Genomic DNA, 14065 nt, shown 5'->3' with positions numbered 1-14065 from the left:
CACCTTTGTTAAAAGAAGTTATGTAGTCTATCCAACGTACAATCACGTGTTGCCTCTCTCTCTCTCATTTGTTGTTGTGTGTGTGCGCGCCCGGGTTGGTTTGTGTGGGTTTTTTTTTTAAAGGTTTTTTGTTGTTTGGAGGGGAAGCAAAACCTTTTGGGATCGCACTACCGATTGTGCTATGATAATGACCCACCCACTCAATGACTAAAACTGAATGAAAGCATTTTTCCACGCGAGCAATGAATGTCATCAATCACAAGCAGCTTGTGTTTGTCAATCTCCCAAGTCCCCACTTGTGCTGTGACGTGGCTGCTGGAGGCTGCAGCTAGTTCAGTGGCCATGTTGGCGCAGCCTTCACCGACAGCACCTGGGCCAGGGTGAACAGAAAGTCACAGGAGGCGTGAGGCACTCGTGAGGTGACTGCCTCGATCTCCTGCCGTACAATTTATAACACTTGCTTTTTTAAACACCACGGCCCTCGACGACCTTTGCACATTTTTTTGGCGTGTTCCTTGTTCGGCACCTTCTACCCGTGCAACCCACCCGGATAAATCTTAAAACTCGACGCCAGCACGACAGGTACCCCACCTACAGGCCGTGCACACAGCCATGCAGTCGTGTTACACACCACGTCATGGTGGCCAGCAATAAACTAGCAACGGCCGTCTTGTTTCCCTTTACTTCTCTACTCCCTCCCACCCACAATTAACCTGTGCTCCCCCCACAACGACAGCGACGTGGCATGCACGGTGTCGCGTGCGGTGACAACGGCTGTTGCAGCTTTCTACACAGTGATGACGACCCCCACTACAACACCTGTTGTCGCCGGAAAGGCCACTAAAGGGGACAGGGCTTCGCTTTGCTACCTGCCTGGCTGTTCACGATGGCTGCTGGTTATAGCATAGCCATTGCAAATTCTTTGCTTTTAGGACTCCATCTCCCAAGGCATTGTGTCTTGGACACGGTGAACCACTTAACAGCAATGGCATTTATAGTTACTTTCTACCTTGATCTTAAAGAGAAACACATGCGCGCGTGCACACACACACACGAGCAGTGGGTGGAGCAAGTACGAGGAGGGAAATGAGTAAAGTATTGTTTAGTATAATGAGTCACCCGACCCCATGTAGGTATCAAATATCTATGCCAGTAATATATTCCAAGAAAGGTACAGTCACTGTCGTATGCCTTCAGCGTTCAGACATCTACTTCCTGGATAGCATTTTTGAGCATCAACAAATGTCATCCTTCTTTTTGAAGTCAGCGAAAGACTGTCAAACAGCACATCTCATTATGCTCATTTCTTACTGTTGTCCATGGTACTCGCAACATTCTGCTGTTATATTTCATTGCCTGACGGGCTGTTACCTCAAGTGGAAAGAGCTCCATTTGTGCTGTATGGTGACACGAGAAATGTCTGCCTGACCTACCTCGCATACCAATAACAAGCAATGGTTACTTAGGGTGCCCGCACTTGCATTTCGCAGTCAGCTGAGAACACAAGCCTCGCTGGTTATTCTTCCGCTCCAACAGTCAGGAACAAAGTGCTATACAATCTACATACTTTATGTAACCAGTAAGACGATAAATAACGTGTCACTGGCATTGTCTACAGCTATTATTAGCTGTGTATTGTAGCCACGTGCACACGCAGCCACATCATAGTGAGTGGGTCAGTGAGTGAACAAGCGAGAGAGATGATCTGTAAGTAGAAAAGTGGGAGTGTATAGAGGCACCGAGATTAGAAGAGGGAATGGGCTGAAAATAGAGATGGAGAGGGAGAGAAATAAGACGGTGAGGAGGATATCAAAACGTGTTTCATCTGATAAACTTTTAATTCCTACTATTTTTATGTCGGAATATTTTGTAACGCTCGCGAAACATTCTATCTCGATGGAGGTGGGGAACACGAGGCGATCTGATCCTGTTTACATGGAAGCGGATGGCGGCGCCCACCTCGCACTGTTATCACGCTGAGTGAAAAAGCAATTGGCGTTGTACTGAGTCATCGACACTGCCATTCGCGGTATTATCTCTGATTCTCATGATCCGCCGCAACCCCACCCCAGGCCAAGATTTACACGCCCTCCGAACCAACCTGTAGTTGGAGATTGTGCACCCGTAAATCGCCTGCGTGCCTCCACACCCGGCATATCACTAGCGGAAATACAATGCGCCACATGCCTCTCGCATCGTGTTCTGTCGTGCCCTACGTTCATTTGTTTCTAACGTTCCAACAATGATCTGGTGAGGTGAAGAGTTGGGCAGGCTGGTAGGGTGAGGGTGCGAGAAGGATAAAGCAGTGTGTCAAACAGGGTATCCCCACAAACAAACAAAAAATTCAATGAATAAACCCACTTCCCAGAGCGTGCACTAGTTCATACGCTTGCCCACACCATAACACGGTGATGCGCACTCACCATCTTTAGCTAAGTCTATAAAGAGAACTTGTGACTTGTCTGACCTCCTTGCTCTCAAACTTGATGCACTTTGCACCCAAAGCTTTACTAAGGACACCGAAGAACCCTTTACAAATTGACCAGACAGGTTATTTATTATATTTGTATTATGTAGTAAAATTACATGTTAAGACACTTCTCCATACAAGATTATCAATTGCAACATGTTAACGTATTGTGTAAGTACTTTGACCTTTTGCATAGACTGTAAACTTTTTTGTCCTTTTTTCGTCTTCTACCGTTTAAACAACACCAAGAGACGACAAAGACACCTTGTCCTTTTTGTTCTGTATCTATGCATTACTCCACGCTGTCACTCGCTCCTTTTATTCCTCACAGAAAAGATCGCAAGCGGTGGGCTCAAAGAGTATTGTAGTAATTACTTATGTACTTACGTCATGCTCTGTGGCGTGCCATTTCCTGATTGCATAGTACTGCCCTGCAAAACACGAACAACAGTTAGTCATGTGTGATCGTAAATTACTTTACCGTTGTGTAGTCGCGCCTCTCCCCCCTCCCCCTCTGTGTGTGTGTGAGAGAGTGAGAGAAAAAGAGAGATTTTATGCCCTAGTGTGGTCAATTAACAACTGTTTTGGTGTTGTGCTGTTTAACTTCACGTCGAAGTAAACAGTATATTTTCACACACACATCCAAAGACATCTTCAAAACATTTCATGCTCAAGGTTTTAAAACTTTGGTCACGGTTTTATTGCTTCAGCGACCACACTGAAACCATTTATCCTTTTCATTTCTTGCTCTTGCGATGGGTGAGTAGGGGATGTTGGGAGGGGAAGGGAGAGAAACCATATAACTAAACTCTGATACATTTTTAAAAAGAAATCAAAAGGACCCGGTTTTTTCTTCTCTTTCGTTTCTACTCTAGGTTGTAAATAAAGCTATAAAGCAAACAAACTGTGGATGGGGAGGATATTGTTTACGAGCTTGTGAGAACGAGACCGTAGAAAGGCAACGCTTCGTTAGACCTCGTTACATTCACCTACGATTTTGCGCAGTCCTGACTAAAGTACTTGTCACGACGGTGCCATCAGTCATTTCTTTCCAGTATTTTTCTCGTTGAAAATATTTCACGTGGTTTATCATTACTTATTACTGCAGAAGCTCTTATTTAAAGGGCAACGCTTGGTAGCAGGTCTATACTTGTGGCTACCTAGGTACAAACACATTGTTAAGGTCCTTAACGGGACAAACATGGACGATAGTACGAACCTGGCAACCGTTTGTACATAAACATCATCATATTCGGTTAGGAAGGACCTTTAGGTTCAAGCACAGGACAAAAAGCTCTTTTTTCTAATCCCGTCCCCTTTTCGGTCCAAGGTATAGCGAATCTAGCATCGGCTACATGAGAATGGACTGTCCACAATTTTTATAGTCCACTTCAAAAAAAATGTATAATCCGCGGTGTCATTCATGAATATTGTTAAATCCCCAAGCACTGAAATATTTTTTTTAAAAAAACACGGTTTGCGTTTTGTTGCAGCTCTGCCCTCAACCAGCTACGAATGACAGCAAATTCACGCCAGCGTGACCGCAAACTGTCGCCAAGGGAGTGGAGACTTTAACGTGTTGCTGCAAGAGAGCGTGACAGGTCTTGACGTTGTCCGGGCGTGTCGCTGTGTTACGGTCTGGTTTCTATGATAAGCAAACAAGACAGGCCCATGCTACCACGCCAATTTGTGTCTGCTCTCGGACGTCGGTTTGTTATGGAGTCAATATTGTCCCCCACTATACACACTCTCTCACAGCACTAGTCCGACCCCGTGATCAATACAAACTGGGGCAAGGGCCCCACCGGCCGGGGCGAGGGTGAGGGGTGAGATAGGTTCTAGAAACACATACATTGCATCCGGCTACAAGGCGAAAAGGCTGAGGAAAACAGTGTGGAGAAGATGGTGCGGTGTTGCCCGGGCGACGAAATGTCGATACCCAGGCGGCAACACGACCTGCTGCAGCCGAGACGGCGAGCGCACGTCCACCCCGAGTAAAGGCTTTTGATGGGTTTAGTCCTTCAGCTGTCAATCTATGTCGGTGTCGACAGAAGTGCAAAATGGATGAAGTTAAGAGTTGCTACATAAAGCAACTTATTGTTGAGTCGAAAGGTCAAACGACTACCGTCGTCCAATTAGAAAACAGCGAGGGGGCAAATTCCGCGACAAATTAACTCTTCCCCGACACTCACCCCCTTCCCCAACCACCACCACCAACTTCCCCTCCCACTTTGTTTCTCGATCCCTCTTTCCGACGCTTTAATTGTGCTTGTGGTGGCTGAATCATGTGAATAAGCAAGCGTCCTTCATTTCATTGCGACAGCTCTGAACACGGTCACTGGTGTTGACGAAAACCAGATGGAAACAGGCCTCCCCAATCATACTGAATGTTGCGTCTGTACGGGAATGGGAGATCAGAAAATAAAACAAAAGCTGAAACAGAAGGGAGCAATCTTGCCATAAAAAATCGGAATGAGCGGTTTCTCGCTGACGTTTGTTATTTTCCCTGCAACGTGTCTACAACGGTTCGAGAGCATCGCGTTCAAAATACCACGTCGTCACGCTTCAGCTACCACACCCGTAAACTGCCGATAAGACGAAAAAAAAAAAGAGGTGTCCCTTTCGTGATATCAGCAAATAACAAAACTGTCTTAGGTGGCAAAAACTTGATCGTTGTCGTTCTCGGGTTCATGACGCTGCAGAACCTCCGGGTGCGACCCACCTGTGCCGACCCGAGAAGACAAACGTTGGTGAACTCTTGCGTGTTTGCTTCGCACCGCCAACATTTCAATGCCCAGTTCAAGGTGAAGTTGTAATAAAAGGTTTGCAGAAGATCCTAGGGGTGGGAGAACTAGTACTATATTATTAACCGTACTGCTATTAGACGACGATCGCGGTCGTCGTACTCAAAATGGGAGAGGTGTGTATACTCACAACAAAATCCAGCACCGACAACATCGCTCGTGTAAAAAACGGCGACAACAGGATGTGCTTGTTTTGAAAACAAATGTGGGCAGATAAAATATTCAATAACACGCTAAAACTTTGATAAACATGGAGAAAGAGGCCAATGAGTGGGTTTCTGGAAAAAAATCTGCTTGCACGTTACATGTAAATCTAGACATTTTATAAAAGAGACACCTCTACCCAAATTTCGCGGAATAAGCCAGGGAACAAACGAAAGGAAATGCATGCAATAAAATAGTAAAAATGGACGATAGGAGCCTTTGGTGGTTTATACTACTGGCGATAATGATGCTGTCACCGACACGAGTCATTTCCAAAAGCATTTTTCTCGTGCAGAATTTTACTTTGTAGGAGGAACGATGGTGGAGAATGGAGGCATCGGGGCATGATCAAAACGCGATACTCCTGGCATACACACACAAGCGCTTGGATGCCTGGAATAAAGCGGCTCACACATTAAAGTCTGCATCACAGCTTGGCTGACGCCACAACAAAAGGTACAAAAGTAAAGCTCTTTAAAAAAACCCCAACAAAGACAAAGCAATTCGTCACCTAACCTTGGCGTGAATTACAACATAAAATGGTCATCTCTAAGTCTGGTGGCTTGCGTGTGATCATGTGTGTAGACTAAATCATGCGTAACCCTGACAAAAGGCCAATAATCCCCTCCCCCAATCATCCCCTCCTCCCCACACACAACGGCACGTGCGACAGCCTCAAGTGACAGTGGCAGACGCGTGCATGAAAAGTCACATTGCAGCTCGGTTGACGTGACGACAACGCTTTCAAAATCTGCCTCCTAAGCCAACAGCTAGGGGGGCGATGTAGGGAGACAGCACGTTGACACTAAATCTCAGGACTGGCCTTCGGGGGGATTTCTAGGGGTACTCCAGTTTCCTCCCATCTCCTTTCAAAAGAGCGATATCGCCTCTAGGAGGAAGCCCTTTCCTACCAAACCAATCAACCAGCCAACAGTACACACGACCGCGACATGAACTGAAAAATGCGACATCTCTTATGCTGCTTAGCGTAGATGTATGGGTGATTGGCATACGATCACTTCCCCAGACTAAGTGATGTGTGGCCCTGCCAAAAGGTCAATAATTTAGGTGTTTCTTAAGCGACTATTATACTTCAATTAGGCTGATTAAAAAACCTTTCAAACGGACAGTCCTGCTGCGACCTGTTGTGCATGTGTGTGCATGCCCTTATGTTCAGGCTATATGTAAGTGTTTCGTTATACTACTTCATAAGCAAAAATGTACTGCAATATGAACCTGAAAGTAAAATCATTAAGAGCAGAGCAGTTGCTTGGTTTTCAAATACTGGCCATATAAAAAAATAAATACTTAAATGAGTTATAAAAACAAATGTCTTTGACCCAAAGCAGGGCAAATGAAATAAACCTTAAATACAAAATTACACTCCTTGTAAAAATTATCCTATAACAGAAATCATTCACCACTGAATGCATCTTTAAAAACAAACATTTGCCAGAATCTTCATGACCCCAAAGTTATCTGAACGACGTGCTTGTGAGGTACAGCCTGGTCTGAATGAAAACAGCCAAGAAGAGTAGTATGAATTAAAAACTAGGATCTCAAAAGTAATATGCAATTTCACAAGTCATTATCTATCACTTGTGGATATAACATTCAGGCTTGACTCTCAGCAGTATTCACAAAACAACAATTTTCACTTGGCTGAATGAACGCATGCGCACACACACTTCTTTTACTAGTAGATTCATCTCAAGTAACAATAAAGCCACTGTAGCAATCCAAAATTGTTCTTCATATGAGATCGTGCTTCAGACAGTGCGCATCAGGGCTTCTGCTAAGAGGGTTCTTCAGGGGGTCCTGTTTTCTCCCAACAATGGGACCCATCGTTGAAGGGTCCTCCGAACTTTTAATGCGTACTGTACGCAATTTTTTGCGTAAGCAGAAGCCCTGGCGCATGTGCAGGGGTCACAGGTAACATATGTGCAGACATTCTATTATGATTTTATGTTAACATACACTTCACAAGCTTTAATTTGTATTTGTAGCTATGAAATGCAATACCTATTTTCTTTGTCAAGTCAAATATACAAGCATATTAAAAGTGATATTCCTTCAATCCCTCCTCTCAGAAACAACAATGGACAAATTTTACATACTGAAACGTTAAAGATACTTCCCATATCTTCTTTCAGCGTGGGTGTGAGTGCACGCCCATGAGTTATCTGTGCCCCTGCACATGCACACTGTGTGAAGCATGATTTCGGATCGCCACACCACCCTTATCTGTATTGAAGAGGTGATATCTTGATTGTGGAGGCTCTAAGTAGCCTCATTACTATCTCCATTATGGGACTTTCATTAATTAAGCATCAGCTTCAAACTGTACTATAAGGAATTTCTAACTTTTGTGCACCATATAAATATTTACTGACTGGTTCATAGTATTAACAGTCATGTTACATTAATATACATTGCTATCCAGACTGGTCAGTCAATGTAAAATTGATATATTAAATATCCAACTATTTAGTCAGTTACTATTATTAGGCTCAGCATGTCCTATGTCAAAGAACTACCTTACAAATATGTATGCTCCGGTCCTAGAAAATAAACTAAGCAAATGTACAGTGTTTTAACCTGATGGTACTTTTCCTAGTTTCAGGCGCATTACACTTTTAAAAATTCGCACTTTATTTATTTACTTAGCAACACATCCATCGTCCCACTACGATTGATTTGTTTCATGCATGGCTTCGTTGCAATAGCGAGTGTAACAGATGTCCTTGCTATTTGCTCTACGTGCGATGTCGTAGCATTGGACAACACATAATTCTGACTACGTTTAAGGACAGAGAGCACACACATGGCACACACGATTTTGTCATACAAAATAAAATTACGCAAAACATTAAGATGCACATTTATACAAAACATTCTACGTCGCACATCGATTACAATGCAAAGTCTATGCGGTTTAAAAATTCATTCATTATTTTATTTCCTTCAATTATTGCATGCCTAATACATACCTTTTGGTGGCCCTTTACCAGAACCATTTGGATCACCCGCCCTAACACGAATCTGTATTTCACCGTCACGATCGAGGCAAACACACTGTAATCCATACTCGTATAATTCCTGGTACTTCTGCTGAGACTGCTCACGTAAATAGAATTGTGCACATTGGTAACACACGGCCCAAGCTTGTTCTTCGTTGATGGGATTGTTGAAATACTTCAGTATATCCAATAACGGCAATAAATCACTATCTGGAATTCGTGCCACCTCCACCCTTCGATGTGACGATCCGCTCGCCATGTTTTCATTCCTCCGACTAGCGAGCAGACGGCAGCCACGGACTATCAAAGTGAGCGCGTACTGTGCCGGTTACCAAAAGAGAGACAACTCTTGTCGCCTAGTTTTGGATAACTCTATAGTCTGTTTCAAATATACGTTGGCAACACCATGGACTTGCGGTGAACATTTACCTCAAAGGAAAACATTTTAACTTGTTAATAAAAAATAAAAATTAAAAAGTTTTTTTCAAAAATATCAGTAATATTTTTACGGCGTTCTTCGCAGTTTAATGCTAATTTTTTTTTTTTTAAGACCGTACCATATTATCACAGAGTGTACAATAAACGCACTCAAACTGTAATGAAGCAATCAAAATTGTTGCAAAATAATTTTTCGGAATTATCTGATATCTTAAACAATAATTTTGTTCAGATTAACAAAATTAACGTATGTGAAGCTACAGGTTTTAAGTTTTTCTAAGGGAGACTACTCCTTGCTATTTTGAGAACACGAACAAAAGAGTTATCCCGAACACCTCATGGTGTTTCCTGCGATTGAGTAATTTTTCGCGAGCCTCAAATTTTAAGATACACGTGATAGCAAAGCCAAAAAATGGCTGTACGTGCTCAGTTTGAAGGAAATAATGAAGTTGGTGTGTTCTCAAAGCTCACAAATGCTTACTGTCTCGTTGGAATTGGAGGATCGGAAAATTTTTACAGGTATTATCTCCAACCTTCGTACACACATGTATCAAAAATTCACTTTAAAACATTCGTTTCTAATTGTTATATGCATTAGGTATATCACCATCATAAAAATTAATTATACAGCTAACGAGTTTATCACTCACTCCTGTTTAAGTTTGTTTTTCTTTTACGGTAGGAAACACTAGTAGTTGTGTGGTAATCATTTGATCCCATCGAGAATGTGAAATTTTCTTATTCATTACACACAGAAGTGTTAAAACCAAGATAATCAATATAAATGTATCAGATAACAAGTTAATGTTAATAAGTAGGTGTTCGTGTTTAATATTTCTCATTATTCTGCACTGTGCTGTGTGTAATGTTAGGCCACAACACTTTTTTTTCCACACATTATCCTTTTTGAGTTTTGTTATTCTTAGTAGTTTCATTATTATATTATCAGGTGGTCCTGTTTTGATGTAGTACAACTCTCTCACTATGATGTAACTGTAGTTGTTGGCATGACAAAAATTAACCAATCAACCAATCATAATGTTTTGCAAAATATGGGGTTATATGCTTGTAGAACATCTTGACAAATGGGGAAAATACACTAAAACCAAAAGTATGTTTCATGTGCTATGTTCATCTTACATATATATATTCTATCATATCTAAGTGGATAAGAAAGCATGTAACATTTTATTTTAGTGTTTTAGATGTACTAAGTGATTGTTAAGACTGCCTCTTTAATTTATGCTTAAGGACACAAATACTACCAACATGTAAGTTTTACCTTGCTGCTACTTCTTGAACATTTCCCTTTTAATTTTATGTCAACAGAAAATAGTTATTTGAGTATATGTTCTTTTCATAGTGTTTTTGAAGGAGAATTGGAAGCTATTCCAGTTGTTCATGCAAGTCTTGGAGGATGCAGGATCATCGGGCGAATGTGTGCAGGTAATCATAACCATTGTAAATTGTTAAAAACAAAAAACCCAGTAAAGTGTATTATATTGCACATTTCCTTGTAGTAGTCTCAAAACCAAAATCAAAGGTATACACAAAATATGTATTTTACAGATAGACCACAACATAGTATAATAAAAATGAGAATAAATAAAGTTGAATACAATTTTTTCAAATGTCATCTCCTTTCCACTCTGACAAACAAACATAAATTGCTTTAGGATTTTCTTTAGAGCTTGAAAACTAGGTATTAAAAAAATAACTTTTCCGTCCCAAGGGAAGAGAATGGTACGTGTATAAAATGTAAATGCTATTTAGCTATTTGGAACTTGAATTTATGCTTTTAGTAACTAATTAAACTTGTTCAATGTACTCTAACAGGAAACAGGCATGGATTGCTGGTGCCAAATTCAACAACAGACCAGGAACTTCAGCACATTAGAAATTCTCTTCCAGATTCTGTTCGTGTACAAAGAGTTGAAGAAAGATTATCTGCTCTTGGAAATGTCATTGCATGCAATGACTATGTGGCACTTGTTCACCCTGACCTGGACAGAGTAATTAAACAAAATTATAAATAAATCATAAGTAAGCTTGGGGTACCAGACTTTGCTCCGGTTGATTTCTCCTGCTAACTCTTTAAGCTGTGGTGTGTTTAGTCAGTTTTTTTATCTGTTCCTTCATTTTAGTCAAGCTCATTCATGCAGAAGATCAGTGTAGCAAGTAGTGAAACCCTCGTACTTAATAGGTTGACAGCTCATGTTTATCTTTCATATTACAACATAAAAATGTGTTTTGCATAGCAGGGGCATGTCACAGTTTCTTGTGCATTGTGTTTTTTCAATTGGAGTCCCTGGCATCATCTTATAACAGGGACAAACATAAAATATACCAGCCAAACACAGTCTATGACCTTACTGTTGGTGAAAGGGTTATTCCTTTCAGATCTGGTGAGGATTGGATAAACGGCAAATTTTTACAAAATTCTGACAGACACAAATCACCTCACTATATTTTTAAGAATACTTGTTTTAAATATTATTACAAAGATTTTGGTCATTTATGGAAATATTACTCATCGTTTTTAGAACTTGTCCAAATTATTTTAGGAGAGTCGGCAGTTACGTTGCAGTGACCTGGAAAAAGGCCTGAATATTTCTTTTTAATCGCTATTTAATATCTGTAAATTTGTTTTTTCAGGAAACTGAAGAAATTATCACAGATGTATTAAAAGTAGAGGTGTTCAAGAACACAGTAGCATCCAATGTATTGGTTGGTAGCTACTGTGCCTTTAGCAATCAAGGTGGTTTGGTAAGATTTTTGTTTTAAGTTCAAAATATTGTATTCTTTGTTCTTAAAAGCTTTCAAGACATTGCTGTTATGTTACTGCATAGGGAATAGATTATCTGAAGTACAGAAACCTCCTTATATTTGTGTTTTAAGATATGTAAGGTTTTTCTGAATCAAATCCAGTCTTTAGAGTTTTCTGTCTGGTTTGATACAGCACTAATTCTGTGAAATAGCCCATTGCTGTCATCATTTCAGGTTCATCCAAAAACATCAACAGAAGATTTAGATGAACTGTCCTCACTCTTACAAGTACCTCTTGTGGTAATTGTTTTCCAATTTTTTGGCTGTATATGTTATGGATTATATAAGGATGATAATTATAACATGTACGGTTCATTACTTTTAAATGGTTTGTATTACTACTTTTGTGTAGTGTTTACCATAGTAATGCAATCGCGTCTTTTTCTCTCTCCCCACCCCATTTAAATATAAAATTGTTGATTTGCTGAACTTGTGCAAGGCATGTTTAAGATCATTCTTAAACCAAAATTTTTTTGTGCTTACTGATTTAAAATTCCTTTATTATTTACTTGTTATCAACATCAGGCTGGCACAATAAACAGAGGAAGTGATGTCATAGGAGCTGGACTTGTTGTGAACGACTGGATTGCATTCTGTGGTTTGGATACCACTGCTACAGAGGTTGCCGTCATTGAAAATATTTTCAAGCTTGGCCATGGTCAACCTTCTGCCATTCAGACAGAAATGCGAGACTCTCTTCTGGACAGGTAACAACTTATTGAAATGTTCATTTCTCATATGTTACCTACCATTGTCAGAGAGGTTTTTTTTTTCAGAGAAGTAGTCTTGCCCTTAGATATTATTCAGCTTATGCTTCTGGATTGTGGCTATATGTATCTAGTTATTATCAGCATATCTGCCTGATATTACATTAACGCATTATTACATTTTGGGGAATAAATATAAGATTTTTTAATCTAAAATTTGTGTTTAGTGATATTAAAGGTTGTTTAAACTTAGTCATGTCTGTGTCAGTATTTTTAACAAAAGTTGTTTTTCTTTTGCAGCATGATATAAAGCAGTTTTTGCACCTGAAAAACATACCTGTGAATCTTACGCAAAGAAAATAACCAGTTTCTGGTCAAGTGACCTATACTAATTTTTTTAAAGGTAGAATGAACAAGATAATGATTACATTATAGACAGGAAGTTCAAGAAAATGTGTTCATTAGCGGTAATATGAAGAGATAAAAAGATCTAGCTAAAGGAAATGCCTTGAGATAGTTATCAGCCTGTGATAGTTCAGGCTTATTCAGCTTTCTTTGCTTAGTAAGTGGACAGATTTGTGGGGAATAACTCACTTAATCTGTTGTATTTGTAACTTGGAAATTTTAACAATTTGTGTAGCTCTCTTAAAAACTGGGGTCATTAACATTGATAGTGTGAACATGTGAATCAAGATTCTTCATTAAACTCATATCTCAAATTCTTTCTTGCATTTCTAAATTGTAAATTGAAGCTTGATTTGCTGAACTGTTATGACTGATGCTCCAACCTCCACCCCACTAGATGCAGCAGCTGACAAGGCATGTCACTTAGAAATATGAATGCTGTAAAGTAACTAAAGTGATATTTGAAGAGATAAGACTGACGTAAACATGAATGTTTTTAAATGCAACAGCAGCGTAACAAAATTTTTTTCAAATGTAGATCATTCTACTCTGGTTTTGCACGATTCCTGCAAAACATGACAAAAAAATTTGTGATTGAGCTGGTGCCTGCAAAGATGCAGCAACTGGCATGCACTTGAAGGTGGAGTAACAGTGTTTGAAAAATAACTGTCGGCATTCTCCACACTGCTTGAAAAAAAATCTATGATCGTTTTGGATAACTCTCAAATTAACTGCAGTCCACTTACTACTTCTACATCTTGCAGCAGAAATTAAATTGGCGAAGCATTAGCACTTGTGATTGTGATCTAACATCCTCAAGGGTTGTGAAGCTGGATTCGGCCTCTTATTTGCTTTGAAGTTCTTCAAATCAGCGGGAGGGAAGGTTAGAGACTGCTTCATGTCTCGCAGCTAAGGTCCTGTCAGTAAGTTCTTTGATATCTAAAGAAAATATATTTAATCCTACCATGTCAACAAAAAAAACTCATTTAGGGCAAATATAGCTGTAATTGTTCATTTGTGTAGGTTATTTTAAATAGAGCTAAAACAACTTAGTAAAGGTTTTATCCTAATTGAAGTACATAGGCTGTATTTCAGAATATTCATTACTGGTGAATAAATACATTTTTGCTACTAAAGCTTCTTCCCACTTAATCATCAAGCTTAAAGCAAAGAATCTAGTTAATTTCACAT

At 40.0% G+C, this 14065-nt stretch overlaps 2 protein-coding genes across 16 annotated transcripts in view; one reads left to right on the top strand and one right to left on the bottom strand.

Annotated features, from left to right (window-relative positions):
* The window catches only part of LOC112576476 (protein spire homolog 1-like), a 67670-nt gene extending 58826 nt beyond the window's left edge, over positions 1–8844 (bottom strand). For 11 of the 15 annotated variants that reach the window (XM_025258920.1, XM_025258923.1, XM_025258922.1 and 8 more), the window contains exons 1-2: positions 8469–8843; positions 2858–2901 (exon numbers count right to left, since the gene is read on the bottom strand). In XM_025258920.1, coding sequence (XP_025114705.1) covers positions 2858–2901; positions 8469–8757 — 333 coding nt within the window. In that variant the 5' untranslated portion in view covers positions 8758–8843. Of the gene's footprint in view, positions 1–2857; positions 2902–8468 lie in introns of all 15 variants that reach the window. The other 4 variants (XM_025258933.1, XM_025258934.1, XM_025258935.1 and 1 more) reach the window with 2 other exon arrangements.
* A 404-nt stretch (positions 8845–9248) lies between these two features.
* On the top strand, positions 9249–13193 carry LOC112576547 (eukaryotic translation initiation factor 6-like). Its single transcript, XM_025259088.1, has 7 exons — positions 9249–9455; positions 10300–10382; positions 10773–10948; positions 11592–11702; positions 11937–12002; positions 12288–12469; positions 12770–13193. The coding sequence occupies exons 1-7, from the start codon at positions 9349–9351 to the stop codon at positions 12777–12779; spliced, it is 735 nt and encodes a 244-aa protein (XP_025114873.1). The 5' UTR covers positions 9249–9348; the 3' UTR covers positions 12780–13193.
* Positions 13194–14065: the final 872 nt, after the last annotated feature.

This window comes from Pomacea canaliculata, linkage group LG12 (genome assembly GCF_003073045.1).
Source record: "Pomacea canaliculata isolate SZHN2017 linkage group LG12, ASM307304v1, whole genome shotgun sequence".
In the NCBI taxonomy this organism is placed as follows: Eukaryota; Metazoa; Mollusca; class Gastropoda; order Architaenioglossa; family Ampullariidae; genus Pomacea; species Pomacea canaliculata.
The sequence above is the reverse complement of the archived record's forward strand: the minus strand, read 5'-3'. Positions and strand labels throughout refer to the sequence as shown.